We start from the raw sequence: 27,783 nt of genomic DNA on the forward strand, positions 1-27,783 counted from the left end.
TACAACACCACGTGACCAAACAGACGAAGTTGGGAAGAACCCATAGAAGTCATAAAACTTAGTTCCAATAAAACTAGATGTCGTTCTATAAACTTAAATATTAATTCCAATCATAAATTAATAATAGTACTTAAATTTCGCTTCGTTAAAATTATTTTGCGTCCGAAGTAAATCACTAAATGCCTTTTTTTTTTTTTTTTTAATTTCACTCCTATGGAAATGATTATTCTGCAATTATATTGTTAAAATACGTTTAGGGTGTCTTAAATTTCTTAGCAAAAAAAATAGAGTTTCTAAGGTTTAAATTAAAAAAACAAAAAATTAAAATTATTGCTAGTCCACTGCTAGCCCCCCCCCTTTGTGGTTCTATTTTCTATGTCTTAACAACCTATTATTAATAAAACTACCATTTTAAATAAGCTATATCGGAATAACCTGTTATTTTTATCACAGGCTAGTATCTTGGAACAGGGAATATTTTGTCACAGGCTAGTATTGGAACAGGGAATATTTTGGAACAGCTAGTATCTGGAACAGGCGCAAATATTGGAACAGGCGCAAATATTGGAACAGGCGCTAGTATTGGAACAGGGAATATTTTTTCACAGCTAGTATTTGGAACAGGCAATATTTTGTCACAGGCTAGTATTGGAACAGGGAATATTTTGGAACAGCTAGTATTTTGAACAGGCAATATTTTGTCACAGGCTAGTATTTTGTCACAACCTTTCCTAGTATTTTGCAGTTTAAGCTAATTTGCAGCAATGCTGGGCACGATGACCTGTATTCCATGCTGTTCGGATTTTCGGGCATATGATAAGCAATAAATATTTTTTGTTTTTATTTCAATATAAAAAGGGGTTGTTAAAATTATTAAAACTATATTTAATGCGTTCTAGACATCTTAGTATGTTTAGTATGTTCTATTCAAGCTATATTTAAACACTATGTTTTCTTTATATGCAAGCTATATTATCAAACACTATATATTTTCTCCCTTTCTTTAATCCTTTTGTACTCCGTATACTTTAGTATACGGAGACTTAGACGAAGCATAAAGGGTAGTACAATAGTACAGAGAGAGGATGAGGAGTAGTAGAATAATATGTAAATATTTTTTTTCCGTGTTAATATATCAAATGATATTTTGTGAATGATAAAATAACTATTATTTATTTTATGTACTGAAATCGAAACGTAAATGAAACTAATGAGAGGAAAAAAAGGAGAAATAATTCCTAACCTTTAGCCAAAGGAAGCCTATAGTTAGCTTTTAAGGACTCAAAAACTAATTACATAGCTATTATTTTGATTAGGAACCTATTTAAGAAGTTAAGTAATGAAGTTTTAGGTAATTAAATTTATAAATTTTATACATTTAATAAAAAATTCAGAATATTTCGTTTGAAATTGTGAATTGTTTACAATAGAGTAACTGTGGCCTGTATTTACTTGAAAGTGCTCCACATTTTTTAATGACTATTTCTGCTGCCTACTGTGTTTATTACATTAATTACAATCGTCTTTTGGGGGAAGGAGTTTTACTTGGAGAATCCAGACACCTCTTTTCGCCGTTGGCCCCCCACCTCCCTAGCTTTCGCTGCGGGTTTCTTTTTCGGCTTTTGTTTTGGAGGTCGAGGTTGCGAATTGACTCTCTCAATATCTTTAAATGAAGGCGCGTCCTTTACTTCCGTCGTAGTTATTTGTTGCGGTAATTCAATCAATGTTCTACGTGAAGAGTGATTTGTTATTTCGCTGAATTTCGTCCACTCGCATACAAATAGATGTCTCTCTGCATTGCCTATTATTTTGTTGCTTAAGAGATTTATTTATTTTAAATTTTTGAAGAAAATAAATAATATATTTTTAAATGAAAATATTCTGCAGGAAAGGAAAAAAATCTGTTACAGTTAATTTGGCGAATTTTTGTCCCTTAATGGTTCGAATTTTACTTGATATAAAAATTATCATAGTATGTGATATTTTTAAATTAATGTGCTAATTGTTTTAAAATGAAAATATTATTTATATAATCCAAGAAAAGTTTAGAATTCTTATAAAAAGGCTTGTTTCTTTAAAAATTATGCTAAATTCGTATACTGGTGTTTATTTTGAATATTTAATTTTTTTTTTAGAAATGTTTAAAAAAATATCGGATTATGCTCTTGTTGTATTTAATTTGTTGAATGTTTTAGCTTGTGCAAATTGGTAAAGCTGAATCAATTACATTTTAGTAAACATATATTTTTCTTAGTTTAAAACTATAAATTGATGTTATTTGAGTTATATTTAAAAAGTTGCATTGAACTGGGTTGCAATGTATGCAGTTAGACTACTTTTAGGTATTTAAGTAAATGAAATTATGAATCACTATCAGTAAAATTCATTAAATTTATTATGTCAGAAAATATAAATAATTTTACGAAAGTGGCGTTAGAATGAAGTGATTGGGAAGCAAAGGGATCGCAATAATAATCACAACACAAATCTTTGGGGAATTGTAGTTAGAGGGTTAAACGAAGGAGAGAATATATTTACATTAAGCGAGTACCTTCAGATCTGGGAAAACGATCTGTTTCGCAAAAAGAAACGATGATGGTTGCGAAGTAATCATGGGGGCTGGTGAGCGGCAGCAAAATTGTTGGAGTTGAAAAAAAGAGCAATTTAAACATAACTTTGTTTACTAGATATTCGATTCAACAAATGATTTAAAATTAATCAGCTTTATTTATATATTTAAACTTTCAAATTTTGTTACGCAACTAGAACCTCTATATAAACACAAAACTTCCCGGCTTTCTACAAAACGTAATTTGTATCAAATAAACATCTTGTTTAAAGCAAGTTTTTGTATAATCTATTTCGTAAAAAAGTTTTCACAATAAAAGAATTTAAGCTTATATTTAATTGAATTTTTGTCAACTTTAAATTCTAGAGGACGAATATTACGAAAAAATATAGTTGGAAAGGTCTTGGTTCTCCTGGATCTGCTGGATCTTTTAAAGCATTTGTGATAAATCATACACAGTGTGTCACGGATCGATTTATAATTTTTTTATTAGAATTCTTTGTGAACAAGAAACAGAGCATTTGGCTACATAATGTATAAATGGTATAGAATTTATATTTTGTAGATTAGACTTATAAAGCAAATATGTCTTATATTTCTTTTGTCACGTTTGAGCATTAAAAAGAAAATGTGTACTTTTTTGTGAGTAAATTTTTTGTGAGTCAAACGATGTTTTCTGAAAATTTGATGAAATAAATATAACGAAAACTCAAAACTAATACTTTGAATGATAAAAAAAAGCCCCAGTAAATCTCAGTTTAATTCATAAAAGTAAATATTTTACTGAAGAAAAAAACGATACTGAATTGAAGTATTACAACACACTTTTGAAATATGCTACAACACTTGTCTTTAAGAAATACAGCGATTTTGATGTTATTTATGAATTTACAGAAAAATGTCTCAACATTATTTTTTCAAAATCTGTAGCAGATAAAAATAAAGGACTTCATAATCTTCTCTAAAATCGACTGAAGTTTTAAATATTATCAGGCAAACATGTTAAAAGTTTGATTAATTGCTTTTTTTATTATTGAAAAGCACTTAACAATAGAGAATAAAAGAGAAATTAATATATAATTGCTTTCATATTGTTTAAAAATTAATTAGTAAAAATCTTACAAATAGAAAAAAAAATACTTTTCCTAATAATATTGTCAAATTAGTAGAAAAATATGTATCTGTTACAAAAATACTTGCCATTTTAAACTATCTTTCAAGTATAAAAAAGTTGAAGATTTTTTTCTTAGACCTGTTATTTTGGAACAGGTATTTGGAACAGGTATTATTTCGTATCGTAACGGTTAAAACCTGTTATTTGAAAATACCTGTTATTGCCCATCACTATCAAAAAGCGGGCATCCAAGCAGTTGGCGATAGATTTCGTTTGGCAATCACCCATTTCAGCTGATCGCCAAAGTTTAGGGTTATAAGAGGGCGGTCAGCCAAGACAGTGCGATTTAATATATATTTATTAAATATTTTTAATTTAACATGAGCATGAAATTAACTGTGACTGTGATGTCATGCTGCCGCTTGTTTTTGTTTGTTTACTACCTCAACTACAGATTGATTTGGTTTGATTAAATCTTAGAAAGTATTTAATTTTTTTGATACATAGAAAAATTCATACAAAGAGTGAGACGGTTTCAGATTCTAACGCAATATTGCTGCAATAACCCTTACGTTTAAAAAACTCCGAAATATGAATATTTTGTGAAGTAGAAGGATTTTGACTGCGAATCATAGTACGATTGTGTTCAATATTTTTATTTTGTTTTTTCAGTGTATTTAATAATTTTGTTTGATCGTCTCAATTTTTTTTTTTGTTTGAAGTATTTGTCTAGTATAGTCAAAAATAATTTTTTTATTATTTGATCTTAATTTAACAATTTTATGTCGTTTTGTATTCTTAACATTGAATCAGTTTTCTTTTGTTTGATCAAACTTTTAAAAAAAATAATGTAAATTTTTTTTAAATACTAGGCATTAAAGATGATATTTCAGTATCGGGATCTGTTGCCCCAACTAGCATACAATCGTCAAGGTGCCAAACAGATTTTAAACTTGCAATTTTTTTAAAAAGAACACATGTATGTGTTTGCTACGAGTTAAACCTTTCGAGTTGGTCCCTTTCTGTAATATTTTTATTGGTTTCTTACGGGCCACTGCCCGGAAGTTGCCCAGATTGGGTGATTATTCTGCCACAAATTATGATACAGAAATCTCCATGTTATAAAGAAGTAATGCACTTCTTTCTACGCTATAGCATAGAAAAAGACGCATTTCTTATTTATAATCTACTCGGATGGAATAAAATATTGTTTTTCGTCTTGTCTATAAGTTTATTAATTAATCAAATTTCTCTTCATTAAGATTTTGCGATGTGGAAAAGATTACCTTATTGTGATTTGTCCCGACTCTACAGTAAATATGCAGTTACATTAGCATAAATTATGCAGTAGATGTTTAATTATATTCCTGCTGGGATTAGGTTGTGTTAGGCTTTTCACTAGGTAAGGGGCATAGAAGTTTGGTTGTGGTTGAGTTTTGTCAAATAAAACTATGGAATTGTGGCTTAAATCTTGCGACATCTATCATGAAAGATGGGAAATACTGCACTTTTTTATGTTATGCAGCCCTGTGGTGCTGCCATTTAGGTGTGAATGAGAATTTCATATTCTAATAGGCCATCTACTGTGAAGTGCTGAACACTTGAAAGATTTTACGGGTTGAAAGAATGTTAGAAATACTATAGTGGTGTCAATGCTGAATTCGAACCACTGTTCAGTCACTAATAAGATTAGCCCTCTCGGTTATATAATCAAGGTTCGTACAAGGAAAATTGGTAACTGTCACCGAAGATGAGATTCAAGAAGAAAAAAAATTTCTTCCCAAAACTGAAAATCGACAGAAAGTTAGACACCCTATCATATTGTGGAACTTCACTCTTTTGTTTCCAACACCATAATTTGCCAAATAAAGTATTAAGAAAAATGATCAGATTTTTTGCTGGATTGACCGTCATTAGGTGTACCATCAAGATTCTTCTATTATTCTTATGTGTTTCTAAAGATGAGTGTTAGCATTTGAATGTGTTATTTCAGGAACTTGTAGCTTCTGCCTTGAGAGTGTTAACAGGTTTTTTTTCCAACTCACTTTTGTTTCTCAAATTACGTTATTATTGATGTTTTATAAGATATTTTGATAATCTTCTTTGTTTATTTATTTAATATCTATTTTTTTTTTAAAAAAGCAGTATTTTTTATTTAAATAAATTCTGACATATGCCTCAGATTTGAAAGCTTTGTCTGATGTGAGATCGCACCTGTTTACTTTAAGAGTCGTCTGCCTTTATAAAGAGATAAAAGAATATTGTTTATTAATATAAGTATTTGATTATTTATTACTAAAAGCCGATGATTATTTATGAAGTACATTATAGTTTTCTCTTTTTACTAGTGATACATTTCTGATTCCATTTTGTTTTGAGTTTTTTTTATTAACAATAAATTTATTTCATATTCATTAAATTAATTCCTCTCCTTTATTAATTTTTAAATAATGATTTTTTTTAAGAAATTCAGTTGATCTTTTTATATTTTGCCTTGTTCGTTTAATATTTTTCTTAGGGCTTCTTTTAATGAACCTTCCTATTTGGTAATTTTAAGTGTAGTTTTTATGTAATTTGCTTATAAGTTTTCCTTGTTGTTATTGCTTTCTTTTTTTCATATAATTAGGAAAGAATATATATTGCATTTTTGAAACATTATTTTTGATTTATATTAGTTAATTTGGTGATTTTAAAAAATCTATAGTTTATTATAATTTGGTTTTATTTTATAAATTATTATAATTTGGCTTCACTTCATTTAAATTTCGATTGCTGGTATATTTGTTAGTTTCTTTTTGTGTTGGTTTGGTTCATGGGTTAAAAAGAGGTCCAATTTTTGTGGAAAACAAAATTAAAATGTACTGTTTTCTATATTTCAAACTTAAAAAAAAATTTTTTTTTTTATATTTACAAAAATATTAATTATTTTTTCTCGTTTTGGTTTTTAACTTTGTTGAATTTGAATCAATCATGATTTATAAATTTCTTTTTTATATGTCTAAAATATTGGAGGGGGTCTTTCCACAATTTCTTATTTTTAAAGCTGAGAGCAACATATACCCTTCATCTCCCCTACTAATGAGGTCCATGGTTTGGTATTTATTATTAAAAATATATTTTTTTAATTATTTTTTATCTATCTCTCCATCTTATTTATGGCACTTTTTTTAAAAAAAATTGAAAATATTAATAGTGAGATGGTTCTTGTTTTTTTTCTTCTATTCTTAGAAAGATTTAATTGCTATAAAAAAGAAATTATTTGTACAGTACCTTTTAATTATGTAAATTTTTTATTATTATTTTTTTAGTAGGACTTAGTTTTTTAAAAGTTGTCCTTTTATTTTATTTTTATTTTATTAATAAATCTTTTCCTCTTTTTTTGTTTTCTTGCAGTTTTGTTTATTATTTTAGGATAATTTATTATTTTTTATGGCAAAGGATTAAATATTTTTGTTGTTTATTTATTTATTTTAGCTAGTTCCTTTGTAAAAAGCATTATTTTTTAGTTAATTCTGTTAGATTTAACTTTTATTAGATATGGATTAATTATACTATATATATATTTTAAGGTTTCCCTTTAACTTTTTTAACTGATGCTATTTATTGTGTTATAATTGTTTATACCGTGTTATATACTAATATATTGTGTTATAATTGTTTATTACATATTTGTTTTTAAAATGTTCTTAGGTTGATTAAATGTGATTTAACTTTAATAATACACAGATTATTTAGATATTTTTATTTTTTGCATCATTTTAAGCAGGGTTTGTTGATTTAAATCAGCTTGATTTAAATCACGATTTAAATCATGATTTAAATCAAATGATTTTTTTTTAAAAAATCATTGATTTAAATCAATTTTTTTTATTTTATATATATTGATTATAAAAGTTAAAAAACAGTGTTTTAAATTATTGATACTTTTATTATTTTCTTTTCTTAGTTTCAAAATTTATTTTAAATAAATTGTTGCATTAATTAATTTTAGTTAACGAAATTACTTTCTTTCTTGGTGTGTGTTAAATTCCAACACATTGAAAATTACATTTTTAAAAATCTTTTGATTCTTGAGATTGAAAGCACAGATTAAAGTAAACATTTAATGCTGTCTTAATATAGACTTGCATAGCTGTAGAAAGTAATTATTAAACATGAATTGTTTCAAAAAATAATGTAAATATTGTTAATTAAAATTCTACCCTTTGAAAGAAAAAGCATGGAATTAAAATCTACATTATATTTTATTGGTGGAAAATGTATATTTCTGAAGCTTTTTTAAAAGCATATTAAAAAGAAAATACCTAATTTGCCAAAAATAGAAAGAAAAAAAAAGGCCAATAAATTCAGATATTTTTTTCCTGATATAGTGTCATTCTTCCCTTTCAAAGTCTATTTGAAACAGTAGGGTTATTAACTGGTATTTTTTCTCATAATATGTTTACAGTATCTTTGACATCTGATTTTCTTATAAAGAAATTTTGTGAAAAAAATTCCTATGAGTACATAGATTTTTAAAAAAAAAGTATTTTTAGCTTAACTTATCTATTTTGATATAGAATTAAAAGTGAATATTTTAATATAAAAATATATAGGTTAAATATTTATTTTTTGATGAATGACTACATTTATGAACACAATCTGTTACATTTATTTTGTCATTTTAAAAATTAAGCGGGAAAAAAAAAGAAATTTTAAATTAAAATTATGGTTTGCTTCCTGAAACTTTGTTTTAATAGTTAAAGTACAGGGGTCTGTCCAAATGAAATTTACTACCGTTTACCGGTACCTACACAAATTTAACTTTAGGAAAAACGGTAGAACAATTCCATGAAATACTTTTTTCTCAAAATTTTATTTTTGTGTCTCGTAAGAAACGATAAATCCAAATTTTTAATTTTCAAAAATTATGTCTGCATTTTCACAAAAGAGTTATCTTTCAGAAAAACCTAGACAGACCCATAAAGTATTCTTTAAATTTTCTATTTGAACTAGTCCTTAAATTTCAATCATGCATTTGTTTCAAAATGGTTGCTATGCATTCAAAGCTATGTATTATAATGAAAAATTATTTTAGTAAGTTAAAATATTGTTATACTATAGTTTTAATATTAATTTAATTTTGATTAAGCATTTATAAAGTTTTTTCAATCATAAATTAAAGTTCTTACAGTGTATTTGAGTAAAAATCAAAAAAATCTGATTTAAATCAAAAAAATCCGATTTAAATCAAAAAAATCCGATTTTTTTGATTCTTTTAATAAAAATCAAAAAAATCACAAACCCTGATTTTAAGTAATATAATTTTAAATGACAAAATACAAAAGTTGAGCCAAAGCGGTTCATGAGAAATAGAACTTTTAAGTATCTGACTTTTTTTTAAATTCTCAGAAATTATTCTACTGATTTGGCACAAATTTTATATTTTGCCGTATAAAATAACATTCTTTAAAATTGTGCAAAAAATTTTGTATCTTACAATACAAAATCTTAAATAAAATAATAAATATTTACTAAACATTATTTTTTGCATGGAGATCTTATGAATCTTTGGATAGACAAATTTTATAATTTTGTGTAAAAATTTTACAATTTGTTTAAAAAGTTCTCAAGATATTATGAAATGTGCAAAAAATAAAATTAACAATAAGGGTTTTAAACTTAGGAGCGCTCTCCTGACCAAACTATTGGGACCATGTTTCCCAAATTATGGCTGCCCCTTTATTTTGGGGGTCAGAAAGCCGAATATGTTGAAAAAAATGTATGTTTATTTAGAGAAGGTACCTTTTTGTGTCTGATTTCATAACTTAAAATATAGTCTGCACTTATATCATATTTGAGGTCACCCCCTCGAGCCATTCAGATTAATTCCTAGATCGTGAAAATCTAGTCATTAAATCAAAAGTTATTTAGGGTAACCGTTTTTTTTTTTCTTTGGTGCAATGTGCGTTATCTCTGTTCTTATGAAAATCTAATTAAAAGTAATCGTTGGAAATCAATCTACAATAAAAAGAAACAAAAACTTTATAAAAAGTTGAAGAGTTACTAAGAAGGAACGCCAGCTTGATATTATCGAAACTATTTGATTGCCGGAAGAGTCTATTGGTTTTACATTTTAGCTGTAGTTTTTCTACAGATACATCAAAAATTATACTTCTGAAACAATGACTGTATAATTACTTCAAATTTATTGCAGCAAAATCAATTTGAAATTTTTTGCTTTTAATTTCAATTCTTTTAATATATGATTTTAAAGTGATTTCACATAAACTAAAGTAATTTTGTCAACAAAGTTTTTTTTGAACTAAATTACTAAAAAAGAAAAACTTCTAATAATACTTTTAATGAATCTTATCTAACCTTCTAATTCTTCTAAAATACTAAAAAAAGATAAGGAAACATTAATGACGTTACTCATGCATATCTAAAAACTCTGTATTTAGAAAATGAATCTAATTTTCTTCATTTATATTCATGTAAGTGTTTTAATGTTTATTTTCAATGGATCAATTACGAATGACTCATCCATGAAATTTCTTTAGATGGCTTATCACGACAATTTGAGAACCATCCCTCTGACTGAAAATTCTGAATCCGAGGAAGATGGAGAAATAGAAAAAGATAGTTCACCCAAAGAGGAATCAATTCATAACCAAGATGATCAAGATAGGTAATACTACAACACGTTTAGCAGCATTCGCTTTTTTTCTACTTTAATTTTCTTTAAAAGTTGGTTTCAAGAAAATGGCACGTACAGTTAGAGCGTTGTTATCTCTGCTGGTAGAGAGGCATTGGTAATCAATTTGGTCTAAGAGTCTACATCTCTGGTTTCGTAGTCTTAAGGTGCACTTTAAATCTACCGTAGTTGATAATTCTGTTATTGGTTGTGGTATTGAAGAGAAGGATATCAGGTTGTCTGACAAATTAAATGGTGGTTCCTGAAACATGGCCAATAAAACATAGAGAGACTAAAAGAATTGGGCTGGATGATGATGCAGAGTTAATACGAAATTTTTTTTTCTATTTCGATGAGTTCATCTCTATAAACTATAGTTTTTTTTTTCTTTAATATTTATTACAAATTTGACTTTTTAGATTAAAAAAAAAAGCATTTTAAAAGTTTAATGAATGAAATTATACAATTTTTTATGTTTAATTGCTCAGTGAGTTTTATAAAGTCAAGCTACTAGATTTCTTTCCATAATTAGAAAGCTTTGAAAATAATATGTAAAAAAAGTCAAGTTTTAATTATTAGCCTGTAGCAAAATCCTTGTATTGTTTTAAATCTGCAAAACCATAGCTGCGAACTCTCTCGATTCATTCGGGAGACTCCTCGAGTCTGGTGCCTTCTCCCAAACTCGCTATGCGATTATGAATCTCCTGAATTCCATTTAAAAAATCCTTAACAATATAATTAGATTGAAGTAAGAAAATTCTTGTTTTCTGGAGAGAAAAAAACGTTAATACAAGTGATGATCTTGCATCTGCAGCTTTTAAAAAAAGCTGTCGATTATCGGTTTCAAGTAAAAAAATATTAAAAATGTGAACTTGAACCGGTTCTGCTTCAACTAAGTCAGTGCTATCCAAAGTGGGAGAAGGAGATAACTTCATCCAAGATGAGGAATGACCTTTTTAAATGCTCTCCATGGATCCAGATTGAATTGAGCTCATTCTAATATGAAATCCTGGTTTGGGCAATGATTTTGCGTTGAATTCCTTTCTGCTTGACGAATTATCAAGAATAGAGGTTTGAAGCGTAGTTACGATACCTGGGACATTTTTATTCGTGTATAGATCATTGTTTTTGTTTTTCGCTCCATGAATGTGCATTTGTTGGAAGAGGTGATATTGTTGTGCATTTAAAATTTTGATTTTGCCAAAATTTTAAATCCTGACATAGTTACGTCTGTTGATTTTAGTCAAGGAAAGAATTTCTTTGAGTTATTTCCAGTATCGTTAATGCTCAAAGAAGGTGAATCAAAAGAAGGGATTCACTCACAATTTTGCGAGTAACAGGTGGAAAACATAATATCACATTGATAAAAGTAGAATGGATAAACAGTGCTCTCTAGTAAGTCAAATTGAACATCCTTTGGGGAAAAAGAAATTTAGTAAATTGGCTGACATTAAGCTATCCTTACTGATGCAACATTCAAATACTGAATGTGAACAGACCTTCAATCGAGTGAAGAAAAATCAAACTGATTATATAGCTTCTCTCTCTAATGAAAATGCTTTGAATGCCAACAGTTAAAAATGCTTTGAGGAAGATTTCAGTAGAGATTTCAAATTAAGATTTTAATATAATATTAGATTTAGTTTTTAATATTGTCTTTTGTGATATTTAAACATATTTTTTGATTTTTGTCTATTTTTATTCTTCTAATTAATAAATATTTTTCTGTATAAATTACATATTTTTTCTTGTGTTGTATTTTTTTTTTTTGACAAATCCCTATTCAATTTTTAAAAAAAAATCCTTTGCCATATTTTCCCCCCCTTCATATATGGTGTTTCTCCCTTATTTTGATTTTGTGACTATGAGAAAGACTATGAGAAATTATTTTTACATCTTTAAATGAAAATATTATTTCATTTATTTGTTATTTGCAAGCTCAACATATTTCCTGCTGGAAATTTAATTAGATTTTAATTATTTTTTCTCCCAATGCATTAGTGAAAGCTCAAAGGATGAAGGGGCAGAATCTCTTGACATCAAACCTCCTCAAGCAACACTCAAGTCTGAAAGTTCCAGAAAAGAAGACAAAAAGAAAAACAGACACAGAAAGCACGATTGTAAGTATTAACAGCTTCTGATACAGCAAACTTGGAGGAAAACACAATACTATATATGATTTATATTTCATTCAATGTAATAAATATGTTTTAAAATTGACTAATGCAATTTGTATTTGATTTCGAAGTTGGCAAAAAATAGACTAATTATTAAGTAACATTAGTAGCAAACATTAACATTTATTAAAATTGCCTAAACATTTAATGCTCATCTAAGATTTTTTTTCCTACTTATTAATTAATTTATTTTTAAAAGTTTTGATACAACAGAAATAGCACCATCTTTTTCTCATTTTCCTAATCATTTATATTTTATTATTGACACTGCTTGAAATGCTTAATGTTTTTTGTCAGAAATATTCAACAATTTCGGCCATAAGGCCGAAATTGTTGTTCAAAATTGTTGTCTTTAATTAACGGTTATGTGTCTGGCAGAAATTTTATGTTCTCTTTCTTGTTCATAAAGTTTCTTAGTTAAATTTTAAAAATTTTAAAAAAATGTTCATAAAATTTAACTAAGAGCGGTCCATAAAAAAGGTTTCAATAAGCAATTTAACATTCTAAAACAAAATGGATTAACTTTTGATTATTGAAAATATATTGCGATATTAAAAGCTGAAGTGACAAATTTATTTGTCACTACACTACAAACTGCTTTACACTTGTTTGATACTTTAAAGATGATTTAGTTACTATTTATTAAAGTCACATCTATAATTATTTTGAGCTCAGTTTTGTAAATATAAACTGTTATATGATTATTGCAATGGATGAGTTGTTGATAAGATTTTCTTATCAATATTACATGATAACAATCCTTGAAAATAAGTGTTTTTATGAAATTGAATGTATGAAGTAGATTAGTAGCAGTATTTTTTTTTTCCTGAAATAAGCACGGGTTTTTAGCACCTCTGAATTAGATGCTCATATTTATAATTAAAGGAAGAGCATTTGTTTTTCTCTCTTATAATTCCTGAAAAATTTAAACTGGAATACTGAACAATATGTGCAAGGAACAGTTTAGCCTAAATTCTAAAAAAGTTAGTTTGAAAGAGACAAGTGAAAAACAAGTTTTTCTCATTGCACATCATTTAGAACTGCAGATAATTTATTTTCCAATTATTTAAATGATTACATCACTGATGTTTGCTAGCTTTCAGCTCTATTTAGTCTCAAACTAATTTTGCAGGTTATTTGTTCTTGATTATTTGTTTATCTTCAAATCTTGATGTTAGGTTAAAACTAATATGGTTCAGGTGGAATTACTAAAAAATATCTGAAAAAATCATTATTTTGTTTCAAATAATAATTTTAAAATGTGTTTCCATAATACTAAATAATATAAACTCAGCAGTAATTGAAATAATAATAAAAAAATTCTTTATATACTGAAGTTCTGATTCTGTGGTATAAATCTTGACTATTATCTGTGTTCAATAGTTGATCAATGTTAGGTTTCAAATTATACTGAAAATAATTTTAATCTTTATTTTATTGTATTCGATTTCTCATAACATATTTTGCCCAATTTGCAAACATAATATAAGGAATGCAACAAATAAGAATAATAAAAATATTGAAATTATTTTAAAAGTTTTCATTGTCTTGGTAATGCCTTTCAGTTTTGTACATGATGGAGTAGTGTTCATTAATAAAGTTTCAAGAAGCATTTTGCTTTTAAATTATGAACTAATAATATAGAATAAGCAAATGCTTGTTTACAGCTCGAAGGCGGGAGCACCACCGCGGCCACGAAAGGAGTTCTCATAGAGATCGAACTGCTACTTGGGTCAGAGACTCCAACCGAAAAAGCAACCGTGAAGGTGATAGTCGAAATGTACGCTATAGAGACGAGCCCAACCGAGAAAAAGACAGAGATAATCGTAAAGAAGAAATTCGCATTGTGTCGGCTGATGTGAGAGAAATTAGATTAAAGAAGGATTTGAGGGAATCGAGAGGTGATGCTAAACTCAAAGATGAAAGACATGTGTAAGTAAATGTTGTATGTTAAAACTGTTTATCATATGATTTTAAGTTAAATTATTATATTAAATTACTGGTTTAATCGTAATAATTGATTTTCTTTCTAATTATTATTTCAAATTATTAGCTAAAGTTGTTGTACTTGTCAGCATCTTTGGTTAATTAAAGTTATTAAATTGGTATGCAAAATTTAGCTGCAAACTTATATGCAAAAATATTATTTTTTTAATGTTTTGGGATTCTTCTTTCAGTGTGTACAGTGAGCAAAAAAAGATATCACCATGAATAACTATTATTCTAATGATCAGATTTTCAAGTACTAAGTGTTAATCTTAATAGTTCCAGAGGGTGACTTCAAATATGCTACTTATTTAGTGCTTACTGGTAATAAGACAAAACATGCTTTCTCTAAACAAGCATATAATTTTTTTTTAATTACATATTTGCATTCCTGACCCTCAAATTATGAAGGGTTGTCAAAATTAAAAAAAAAAAAAATTTAATCATAAATTGGGGACTATGAAGCTGTATATATTTGGCAGTAATCCCCAAAAAATAGCTAAACAATATCACCACTGCAAGTAGAGTAATTCAAGATAATTATATGCAACTAACTATGTGATTGTCAAGAGAAGAAATATCCAGTTGAAACAATAAAAAAGAATGAAATGAAAATTGAAACTTTTTCATTCATAGTTCAGAAAAGATTTTTATTAATAGTTAATCGAAAATATTTTGAAGTTTCTATGCAACAGACCTTATTTGTGGTGCGTTCCAACTAAAAGGCAAATAAACTAAACTCAGTGGCGCGACAGCCCATAGAGGGCCAAGGCCTACTGTGCCCATCTCAGTTTTCTTGACCTTGGGCTCTGGTGTGCACGAGCAGATGTTCTGGTCAGGTGGTCAGCCGAATGCGGAACCCCCAATGTTTAGTTCCCAAGCATGCTTGGTACTCATTTATCGACCCACTGAAGGGATGAAAGGCTGAGTCAACCTTGCCCGGCCCCAGGATCGAACCAGGGACCTGTGGCACGACAGCGCGAATCGCTACCGCTCAGCCACCGGGCGTCAAAAAGCAAATACCCTTTAAAAATAATATTTGAATCACTTTACAAAATTATTTATAATTTTACAGAATTTAAACATGTAAACTTTTTTTGATATTCGTGATTTTTACATTGTTTTAATTTAATTTATATGAAGATTTCATGTAAATGAAGTATAATGAATTTAAATAAAAAATATACCAAATTTATATAAATCATTGCTGAGTTGTAAGGCTAATCATTTTTACACTTTCAATCGAGTCTCCTAGACAAAGAAGTAAAAAAAAAAGGCCCCCCCCCAAAAAAAAAAAATTCAGAGGTTTTGGAAGAGATAATAATTATAATATACTTACAAAAGTTTTATATATTTTAAATTTTTTTTTTTTAATAATTGAGGAAATTAGTGAATGTTAAGCGGCATTTTAAAAGCATTGAAATGTGTTATGTTTAAGAATAACATGCTGTAATAATATGTTGGATATTGTATTATTCATTATTTAAATAATGACTTTATTCTTCAAAATATTTAAGTTACATGGTTTTCTCTGGATCAGGATAATTTGCAAATAGCATTCTCATGTTTCTTTATATTCTGAAGCAAATTTTCGACAATTTGCCGTCAAAAATAAAATATTGCTCAATATGTTCTTTAATTACAATCAACTACATTTTTCACCAACTATTGCTACTATAATTTTTTGTTTAAATCCTTTATTTACATTTACCAACTTGTTTTGCAATGTTCTAACCATCATTACATGTTTGTATATTTGTATGTATGTATATACATATATTTGTCAAAGATAGATAGGATAAGAAGATAAAAGGCTATGTTTATGTTCACCACAATATTTAATTTCATTAATTCTATCTGGTTGTAAAAACTTAAATTTCGAAATTTTAAAGTTAAAGATTATTGCAATATTGATGCTATAGTTTTTTTTTTATGGTTTTAAGAACTGCATGAACTCTGTTAAAGTGTAGATATTTGCTTCTACAAGCATAAGATTCTGATCCAAATAGAGATGAAGATCTAAATGTAGCACAGTAAACTTGATGATAAAATCTTCAATAGCTTCAAAAAATATGAAGAAGGTAATAAAAGTTGGTATGTTTATTAAAAATGGGTCTCTGCTCTCAAGACTCACCTGACATGATTGAGGAAAATGAAAGTGACTCGAGGAAAAAGAATTTAAAGTTGTAAAAAGATTGTAAAGTTTGCAAAAAATGGAAATTGGAGGTGAAAAAGCAAAAGTAGAGAAACCTCAGTGACAGATAAATCTGGATAAATAAATCCTCATGCTATGAACAGATAGTGAAAAACTCGTGTCCTTAAAGAGGGAGTCGGCAGTCGTATGAATAAAACAAGATTCAAGAGAATCAATAAGATCTGAGAGGCCAGGGGCGGAAAAAAAATTTGCATTGCAATAAGTGAATTTATGCTCAAGATTTCAATAATCTGTGGCAATAGCCAATTGTTTATGTTAATCTTTACTTTCGGCTACAGTGGTTGTCGTAGTTTTGTTTTTCGGATTTATTTTCGATTTTTCATTAGCAACCATACATTTTCTCTTTCGAATCACTTTTGTTTTCTTCATTTATGTATGAAAAATCTCAAGAATGGGCGTCTATTTTGAAGCGCATGTAACATTAATTAAAAAAAATATATAAAGATGGTTATAAAAGCTCACATTTCAAACGTTAAAAAATATGCATTCATTCTCAGGCTTGCCAGATATAAATGACTCGTGGCGTCTATTTTCATACCCTGATACGTGCATTTCACCCATATGTATAATATGAACATATTTACAATCTAATATTTAGATTATATTCTTCTTATCTAACTTAATGGGTCTAACATTACCCTAATACTTACTGTATTCATTACTGTAATTACATTTGAGGAATGGAAATTTATTTCACATTAATCTTTCTTAATTTTTTGTAATTCTGGAGTGTTTCTTTTTTTTTAAATTATGTTCTAGTTTGCAAATACTTTATCATTGTGAACTCAGGTATTATTATAAGCAATAATGAGTAATATTTTAGTGAAAGTAAAAAAAAAATGTAAGGAAAAGTAAAAGAATGTGATCATTTATTGGACCTATTATTCCTGTTGATTGTTGTTTTTACTAAAAACTTGCATTTAAGTTTTAGTTAAAATTTGAATTTCAGTATCAAATGTAATTTTATTTATGATTTTAGAGATAGCTTTGAAGAAAAAAAGAAAGAGTGGAGACAGAAGCGCTTACTTTTCATGGAAAAAAAACGTGAAGAAAATAAGACACAGCTTGACAGGTCTTGGATAAGGGATGGTAAGTGTAATTAAAAATATGTAGTTTGATTTTTTCCAACTTGCATGCAAATATGCATATTTACTGTAATTTTTTTTTTTTAATATTGTATTTATGTTAATTTTTTAGTGTTTGGAAGTATGTAGAAGATACCAGGCATTTTTATAACTATAACTTGGTTTATTTCCTTCAAAAACAACTAAAATACTAAAAAGAGTTTTGCAAAATAAAGTCTATCATCAGAGTAAGTGAAAAGACATCAGTCCGGGGAAGCTGATTTGCATCTTGAGAGATTTCGGTTTCTTCCAGCCGCGTTGTATTTTAATGAAGATGACGTTCGATGTGATGAGTCTTTGATGAAGCCACAATTTTAAGATGCTTTCAATACTATTATCAGCAACTTTTAAATTTTTAGAAATTTATAAGAAAAAAAGTTTTATGTCTCATTATGTTTAATGCAAACTATTGTCTGCCCCATTTTTCCAAATTGCATAATTTGGTGATGTGGTTACATAATCAAAATAGTCAAATGTCAATATTTGGGAGAATACAGCACCACATGGGAATCATAAGGCCTGTATTTTAAATTCAGAAGTTTTTTTCTGGAAAATCCAAGTGTGCAACAAAATATGAGGGAAGAGTCTATTTGAGATTTTGAAATTAACCTCCATCATCAGGGAATGAAATTGGGGGTAAAATTTAATATCGGGTGCATCTTTTGCATATATATTTTTAGATCTGATGGCATGATTATTTTTCTCAGTTAATTGACCATATGCTTTTTTTTTTACTCTTCATGCATGATGCAATTAATGATAGAAAATTAAAATCATATGTTTTTAGAGCATACAAAAAAATCAAAAAGAAGATATATATCTTATAATGCATGGAAGGTAGCTATCAGTATTATAATGTATTTTTTAAAACCACTTAGGCAAATAATTCATTTGAAATATTGATTGTATAAAAAAAATGAAGTATTTTTCATTAATTATTTCTGAGTTCGTAACCTTAAATTATGATTAAAACCAAACAATATTAAGTGAATCTAGAAATGAATATCAGTTTATGTGAATTTTTTTATACCTTTTACTTCCTTACTTTTTTTTTTCAAATCATTATTATAAATATCTAAACCAGCTGTTTTCTGAAAATATCACTGATTTTCTTCTTTTTTTTCCTTCTGTTTTGCTAAGTTTTAGCATTTTTATTTTTAAAGAACATTCATTAAAAAAAATTTTAGGTATTAATAAATTACGAGTAATGCTTTTTAGTGCCAATAGAAGTATTTAAACTTTGTGCCGGAATAGACATAGGATACTAAAATAGACTCTTAGGCTAATAGTTAATTTGAAAGATTGATTATAAAATTTAAGTATTTTTCATTAATATATATCAATTGAAAAAAAAATGGTTAAGTAAATGAAAGAAGTTTAATTCAAATAAAAAAAGTCAGGAATATTTTTAATAAACATTTTGTTGAGATCTTAATAGCTGCTTATAGTCAGAGATTTTTTCATAAATATTTAAATTGATAACAAAATTACTGTCTTAAGCATGAGATTAAAATAATTTGAGGATATTTACTGAAGACCTGATAAACATGTTGTAAGACTTTTAAGTTCCGGGGAAATTGACCTATGATTTATGCTGTTTTTTTTCTGTCTGACTGTGAAAAATGTTTGAGGTGTATTATTACTTCATGTTTAGATAACTTATCTAGCGGTAGAGATCTGCGTGAAAAACTTAGAGAGAAAGAAAGGCTCCATCAAGAAAGGGAAAGACGTTTAGAAAGATTTCGTAGTCCACCTAAGGAATCAAAGGATGCGCCATCTGCGGTGACTGAAGAAAGAAAAGAGAAAGAACTTCATATTACACCAGGTTTAATTAGTTTACATTATAATTATTAATTTAGTAATTTTTGTTAATTATTAAATTAATGCTTTCAATGATACAACTTGATTTGAAAAAATGTGTATTTAAGATATTCAGATTAAGAAAGGTTAAAAAAGAAGTTTTGTGCAGGGCAGGGATGCTACGCCTGCGCCATTTGCGACAAACTGAGACAAAACGGCATAACTGCGCCATTTTGCGACATTCAGCTCAGTTTCTGCCAAAGCTGCGCCATTCTGAGACAAAACGTCCAAAATTTGGCAAACCTGAATTCAGTTTCAAATATTAATCCGCATCGCCGTGAGTCATTGGAGATCATTTTGCCGTTCACGTCTCCACGGGATGAAAGACTTCCGCGAAAAAGCGGAAATCCGCTTTTTTCTCCCAATTTTTAAAATTTTCGACCCTGTTCCAAAAACTAAAATTTTTAGGGAGTCCAATTAGAGAAACCCAAGCCGCCGGAACGATAGTCGGATTCTCGCGACTTCCGCTATAGAGTGGAAAGGAGTCTAAGCTTTTCGTTTCGACCACCGGTATTTGATTTTTTTTTCTTCGTTTGGCTGATTTTCGGAATTTTAAATATTAGGAACTGCTCTGGAATATGCTAAAATCGCGATTTTTAATCAGACGATTTTAATATCAATCATCGATTTTCGTATTTAACTGATTTAAAACTTATGTGTTGCAATTTTTTTTACGCTGTTTAAAAATCGTACTAGCAATTCCTATTCACTCAATTTAAAAATTCAATATCGCGATCTGTATTCTCGCGAGTTTAAAATCCAACGTCGCGATTCGTATTCACGCATTTTTAAATCCAATATTGCGATTCGTTATCACTCAGTTGTAATATCAGATCTCGTTTTTCGTATTTATACGCTATTTAAAAATTACTCATTGCGATTCGTATTCACGTGATCTAAAAATTATTCATCGTGATTCTTATTTACGCGATTTAAAAATTCAATATCGCTATTTGTATTTTCGCGTTTTTAAAATCCAACAGCGCTATTCTTATTCACGTGATTTTAAAATTCAAAATCGTGATTCATATTCACGTGATTTTAAAATCCAACCGCACGATTCATATTCACGCGATTTTAAAATCCAAAATAGTGATTCATATTGACGCGATTTTAAAATCCAATATCGTGATTTGTGTTTTTTAAATTCAGCAGCGCGATTCATATTCACGTGATTTTATAATCCAAAATCGTGATTCATATTCACGCGATTTTAAAATCCAATATTGTGATTTGTATTTTCGTGTTTTTCAAATACAACAGCGTGATTCATATTCACATGATTTTATAATCCAAAATCGCGATTCATATTCACGCGATTTTAATATCCAACCGCACGATTCATGTTCACGTGATTTTAAAATCCGATATCGTGATTCATATTCACTTGATTTTAAAATCAAAAATCGCGATTCATGTTCAATCGATTTTAAAATCCAATATCGTGATTCATATTCACACGATTTTGTAATCCAATATCGCGATTCATATTCACGCGATTTTTAAACCCAAAATCGCAATTCATATTCACGCAATTTTAAAATCCAGTATCACGATTCTAGAAAGAAGTAGAATTAAGTTTTTTCTTGAATTAGTTACTGTAAAGATGTGATATATTTTTCTGCAGTTGTTGCATTTAAACAATTCCTAAGTGCATTCATAATCACATTTTATCATTGTATATTTAGCTATATAAATTAAAAGAACATAGTCAACTAACTGATCTTGTGAATGCAAGAAAGTACAATCTACTAGTCAATGCCAAATAACTAAAAAGTTTACTTTTATACTTAATAAGGGATGCAAGTCATTTTAGAAAGAAAATTATATTTATATGTGTCTTTTTAAATTGTTTATAATAGTTTTTATATATTTCTGTTTTGATATAAAAATGTATATATGCTAATTTTTGGCTATTAAGTGTTTCCTGAAGTTTTCTTGAAAAATTCCTACCTAAAATATTTCAAAATTTCACTGCACCTCCTGAATTCTATCAGAGAGTGTTTTTTTTTTTGTGTTACTTGCATTTTCTTAAACTCTCATTATTTAATTACTGAATTTCTGTTTTAATTATTGAAATCTGTAGACCTTCCATTGTAACTGAATAGTTATATATTTTGAGATGAAATTTGAGCTCAAAATAAAATGGGTATTTTCCCTTTTGAATTACTGAAACTAAATAGATATTTCTTTTTAGAAAGTTAACACCATTATATTTTAAAAAATAAGAAAGTTAAAATTTACTTTGTAAAATTCTGGAACAGATACTATTCATTGGCATAAATGATAAATGCAATGTATATGAAAACAACAGAGTCCATAAAACAATTTTGTGGACTCTTATAATCAATCATATGCAGGTTTTTTAAAATCCTAGCAATAGTGAATGTATAATTGTAGTACTCCTAGTATGCTATTAATGGTTTTATGGATCCTGAAAATTATCTTTATATTGTTATCAAACTGATTAATAATCATTTTAGCTGAGATAAACTGAGTGAAAAAATAATCTTAGCTGAGACAAACTGAGCCAAAAAGAGATTTTAACTGAGACAAAATGCAATTTCTGGTGAGACAATTTGATATTTTGCGAGTAGCATCCCTGGCAGGGGTGACTACTTGTTAATTTGTGTGAATTGTGTAACAAGTCATTTCTAATCATTGTATATGCATCATTTAAAACAAACTTTTATTAGATCTTCTTTCGTTTAACATATTGAAAGTACATATTTTAATGATTTAATTTCAAACAAATATTAACATAATTTTCTGATTATGTACAGTCAAACCTGTTTATCTCGAATCTCGCGGTAGAGGCGCAAAATTTGAGATAAAGAGGTTTCGAGTTATATGGACACTTTAAAATTAAATTTAATTAAGAAATTCTTATAGAAGTGTTTTAGATGTTTTTAGTAGAAAAATGTAGGCATTTCTGTAAATTAATTATACCACATACATCTATCTATTCACATAACATTTTTTTAACATACATTTAACACTGAAAAAAAAATTTCAAAGATTTTTGACGTATAACCTTATTTGTTTCGATTATTCTTTTAAGGTTAGAAAGAACGCAAATCTCTCATAGCCAACATTTACCTGGGATTCAAGAATAGTTTATAAGAATTCTGCAGCTTTACATTCAATTTTAGTTCATCAACATGACCTTCAGTTTCTTCATCTGATATTCTTTTGACATCATCTATGATTACCTCATCTGTCAATGTTCCGTATCTGTCGTGTCCACTTGTAAAAATCTTCAAAATTAATGTCAACATTAAATCCAGATTTTATTGCATTCCATTTTGTTCATCATCTTCAGAGCTATTCTTAAAGCCATTTTGGATAGTTTTTAGAGACACATTTCTCCAGGCAAAACAGTAATTCTGATAGCATCGTAACATCTTTATTTTTAGAAGAGAACTTTTTTTTATTAACAGCATCTACAAATTTGTGTACCTACTGTTTTATATAGTTCACTTTAAAACTCCTAATTATCCTTTGATCCATTGGTTGCAATTTTGAGGTGAAAATGAATTTCTATTCTTAGCTTTCTTATCTATGTTGAAAAGCTATGGTCACTACTCATTAACCTCTCACTTACTGCCAGAATCATTGTATTCCTTTCTATCGTTAAGGAAGTGCAGGGATAGTGATTGAAATTCCAAGAAACACCCCCAACCTGTTCATCTCTACTTCCTGTGGATTCATTAAATTCTTCTCTGTCTGCAAGTTCTACTGATAAAGAAAGTTTTGACATTTGTGCTCTACTATTAGAAATACGAGGAAAGGAGGTTTTTAGAAGAAAAATTTTTTTTTTTTGACGTAAACATGAAAAATACATTGAGTTTAGATAGTAAATGTAGGGAATTATAGAAATTTTGAGATAAAGAGGTTTTCGACATTTAGAGGTTCAAGGTAAAAAGGTTCAACTGTATTAAGTCATCATTATATTAATTTATTTAAAATAGTTTGCTGCATTCAGTCTCTCAAATAGTGTGTTTTTTTTCTCAAAAAAGACACCAGCAGACAATTTTATTTTCCCGACAGTTGTACACTTTCCCAAGATCTCACTAATTTGTGATAAGTGATAAAATGTAATATGTGTAATCTTTGAAAATGTAAAAGTGTTACAATAACATCCCATGATAAGTTTATTTGATGAAAGTTTAGTCATTCTGGATTATTAAGTTAAATTTTAAATCCAATAGTAGTGAGGTAAGTTACTGACTCATTTCTTATTATCGAATTCTTTGCATAAGATTTTGTTTTCTAGGTTTTTATGTAAGGTGTAAAAAAATGAGAGCAAATCTTATTTTACATCAAGTCATAAGAATTTAAAGTTTATAAATAAAAAAGAATTCAGCATTTAAAATGAAGTTTAGTTCTTTTTATTTATTTTTCATGTTTTACCAGAACCATTTGTGGATGAAGAACCCATGGATTATGAAGAAGATAAAGTAGATGAAGATGAAAGTGATGAGAATAGTGATGAAAAGGAAGATAAAGATGGAACAGAGAGTGATTCAGGAAGTGATACAGCAAGTGAAAGTGAAGGTAAAATTTCAAATAATTTTCTTGGCCATGAAACATTTCTAAGTAATAAAACACCTTTAAAGGGTTTAAAGAAAATCTATTAAAGGTTCTTCACATTTAAAAAAACAAATAAATAATATTTTATTAGGCAGATTTGTAAGTGTCTTGCTTTTTGTAATTTGTTTTTCTTAGCTTTGCAATCATAAAGTTATTTTTATGTGGACTTGTGATAAATTTGTTATTTATCTGATGGTGATTTGGGGCCACAGATTTAGATATTCTTGTTTGACTACACTCGTTAATTTTTTTACCGATAATATTTTTTTATTTAATCATTTTAAATATTGTTTGTTTACTCTTTATCTTAGTAAAAAAAAAAAACATTTTATCCAAAATTAAATTTTACTTTAATTTCTTATGATCTTTACCTTTTTAATCAAGTCATCCTACACATGGCGCAAATTCTCAGAAATAAATAAATAACCGTTACAAAAATTTTTATATAATTTAAATTACTGTGAAAATTAATTTAAGTTTTTTGTCAGTTAGATATCAAATGCAGGGGTAGAAGTCCTCCTATATTTCCTATTTTTCCTATATTTTTATAAAAAGCTAAGAAAGCCTCCTATTTTTCCTTTATTTCCTATATTTTTCAAAATTGGCCTATATTTTTTCCCTCTAATATTTTTTTTTACTATAGAAGACAATTTTATAGATTTTTCTTTCCTTAGATAGTTATGATCATTTTGAAATTCACTTGTCCTCAATACTGCTTAATGACAATGGGTAAGTGAACACATAAATAGTGTTCTCCCCCCCTCCCTATCTCTTGTAGTTGTTTAACAAAAGTTTCAAGGTACAATGACTAAGTTAGTGTGTGGAGTCCTATTGTTAGGGCCTGGGTAGATTTGTGGAACAACACCCCTTTTGTCAATAAAGGGTGAAATAACAGAGAACCAGTAGTAGCATGAATGGAATGTATCATAGAGTATTATTTATCAATGTCACTAAAAAAGTCAGAGGGGAGTTTTGTGGAAATTGCAGTTGTCTGTCAAACTCTTTCTTTCCTTATCTGCTGTATCTCTCCTCAATATCCATGGGTCACTCATTCTATTCAAAGATGAAGACACCTCAAGGTCAGTTTTTTTTCTATTCACCAGTTTTATTTTCTTCTATGGAAGTAACAGGAATTGTCCTAACTAATTTTGTCTCCTCCTCTTTTTGGGGGAGTTTTTCTGTCAACTTCCATTGGTTCATTCAGAGGATTGAATATAACTTGTTACCTGATTGGACCTTCATCACCCATTTTAAGTTACCCTTTGGAAGTAGTGAGTGTTGTCATTGACTACACAGAAAATTAGTTTTAGTGCTTTCTAAGCTTATACTACTTTGTATGACTTTTTTTTCTGAGTAGATGTACAATTAAAGATTAGTAGATGTACAATAAGTACAATTAAAAGATGCCAAATCATTTGACACGATTTCGTGATGATTGGCTTGATTTAGAGGATAAAAAGTAATGGTAAAGATAAAGACTGGTGCCAAAAAGGTAAAGATGAATATTCTGCCTACTGTACTGTTTGTCTGGCTACTGTAAACATCAGCAATAGTGGCAAAATTCAGCTTTTGCAGCATTCAGACACTAAAAAACATAAAAAGACTTTTAATGAGAAAAAGGATATTTCTCAAAAGCGTCTCGTAATTGCTGCTGGCAATAGTGTTTGTTTGGAGCCAGGATCCAGCTCTACTGAATCAGAAAAAGTATGGACTCTTACTTCTGAAGACAAAATATTGCGATCTGAAATTATATGGACAATCCATGTTGCCCTGAACAATTATTCCTTTTTATCGCAGGATGCTATAAGAGAAGTATTTTCATCTGTCTTCCCAGACTCAAATTTGTGCACTGGGATGACCTTATGTTCCACCAAAGTGTCTTATTCTATATCACATGGACTTGGTCCTTACTTTTTGAAGCAAATCACCAACGAATTTAAGAGAGAAAAACCTTATTACTCATTAATGTTTGATGAAACCCTTAATGAGCAAAACTTGAAACAACTTGATGTGCACATTCGATATTGGTGCTCTTGTGATGGTGGTATATCCGAGAGATACTTGGGTTCTGAACTGTTGGGGCATGCAACTGCTCTCAACATTTTTAATGCAATAAAATCAATTCTAAATTCTTGTGAAATAGATTTAAAGCATATAGTGATGCTTGGGTCTGATGGGCCGAATGTTAATAAATGTGTTTTTCAACTATTCGACAAAGAAGTTACAGAAATTAGGAAGTATGGATTAATAAATGTGGGTACATGTAATTTACATGTTATTCATAATGCCTTTGCTCAGCTTATTTGCATTTCCTTATCAGTGTTGGATCAATTTTTGATAATATTTTAAAGCTATTACAACAAAAAAACTCATCGATTCACACTTTATACAATGAGTTATGTGATTTGATAATAAAAATCATGCGACGCTTTATTAAAGAAGAAGTTTTGAAAGACAAAGGTGGCGACAAATTACTTGAGGTAGATTTGAACAAAGATGCCTTGCCCCTAAAAAAGATCGATGTGGGCAATAATGTTCGTAGGGTACTTAACTTGGTAAAAAGTGAAGAAAAGGAGTTATTTCTATTTAATGCTAAGAAATTTTATGTTATAATAATTGAATACCTCCTCCAGAAATTGCCTTTGAAAAACAAACTGTTACAATCCTTACAAATTTTACACCCTATTGTGAAGAAAGAACCTGTAGTGAATACTTTGCCTACAATCAGAAGATTGTGTAACATGCTACCCCACATCGTACCACAGAACTGTGTTGATAAACTAACTGACGAGTGGCATTTGTATGCAAATGAAGATGTTCCCGAGGAAACTGAAAACATTCCCATTGACAAGTATTGGAACAATGTGTTTGTTCTTAAAGATGGTAATGGTAATTTAAAATATCCCCTTTTAACTAAACTTGTGAAGGTAGTCCTCTCTGTTTCTCATGGGCAAGCCTCTGTGGAACGTGGCTTTTCAATTAGCAAACGAATTATGACAAATGAAAGGTCAAGAATGAATTTAAACATGGTAGTAGGCTTAAGACTTATAAAAGATTCAGTTAGAAAAAATGCTTCTTGTGTGGAAATAACAAAAGAGATGATCCAGTTCTACAAAGAAGCCCACAGCAAATATAAGGCAGAAAAGGAAAAGCTCAAAAACCTCAAGGAAAAAAGTTTAGAGCCTAGGCCCAGTACTTCTGTAAAAAAATCAACTGAGGAGAAATTGAAAGGTTTTAAGGAAAATGTTTATTCAGCTCAGGCTATGATTGAAGAAGGAAACCAGAGGCTTAAACAAGGACTCAAATGGAAATCTATGGCTGATATTGAGGCTGGACAAGCACTTATTGATGCTGACAACAAAAAGTTAAAGACTTTGCAGAATGATAAATGAATATAAAAACAATGCTGCATAATTTTTGAAATAATTTAATGTAATAAAGAGGAGTAAATAAAATGTTAATTATTGAA

At 28.6% G+C, this 27,783-nt stretch overlaps 1 protein-coding gene across 3 annotated transcripts in view; it reads left to right on the forward strand.

Annotated features, from left to right (window-relative positions):
• The first annotated feature begins 3,948 nt into the window (after positions 1–3,948).
• The window catches only part of LOC107442961 (cyclin-dependent kinase 11B), a 48,415-nt gene continuing 24,580 nt past the window's right edge, over positions 3,949–27,783 (forward strand). For 2 of the 3 annotated variants that reach the window (XM_043050717.3, XM_043050718.3), the window contains exons 1-7: positions 3,949–4,317; positions 10,226–10,353; positions 12,361–12,479; positions 14,204–14,468; positions 17,717–17,826; positions 19,516–19,686; positions 24,138–24,278. In XM_043050717.3, the coding sequence (XP_042906651.1) occupies positions 10,226–10,353; positions 12,361–12,479; positions 14,204–14,468; positions 17,717–17,826; positions 19,516–19,686; positions 24,138–24,278 (934 nt within the window). In that variant the 5' untranslated portion in view covers positions 3,949–4,317. Of the gene's footprint in view, positions 5,711–10,225; positions 10,354–12,360; positions 12,480–14,203; positions 14,469–17,716; positions 17,827–19,515; positions 19,687–24,137; positions 24,279–27,783 lie in introns of all 3 variants that reach the window. The other variant, XM_071179045.2, reaches the window with a different exon arrangement.

Source organism: Parasteatoda tepidariorum, chromosome 6, assembly GCF_982258835.1.
Source record: "Parasteatoda tepidariorum strain Cologne lab strain chromosome 6, Ptep-v5.0, whole genome shotgun sequence".
NCBI lineage: Eukaryota > Metazoa > Arthropoda > Arachnida > Araneae > Theridiidae > Parasteatoda > Parasteatoda tepidariorum.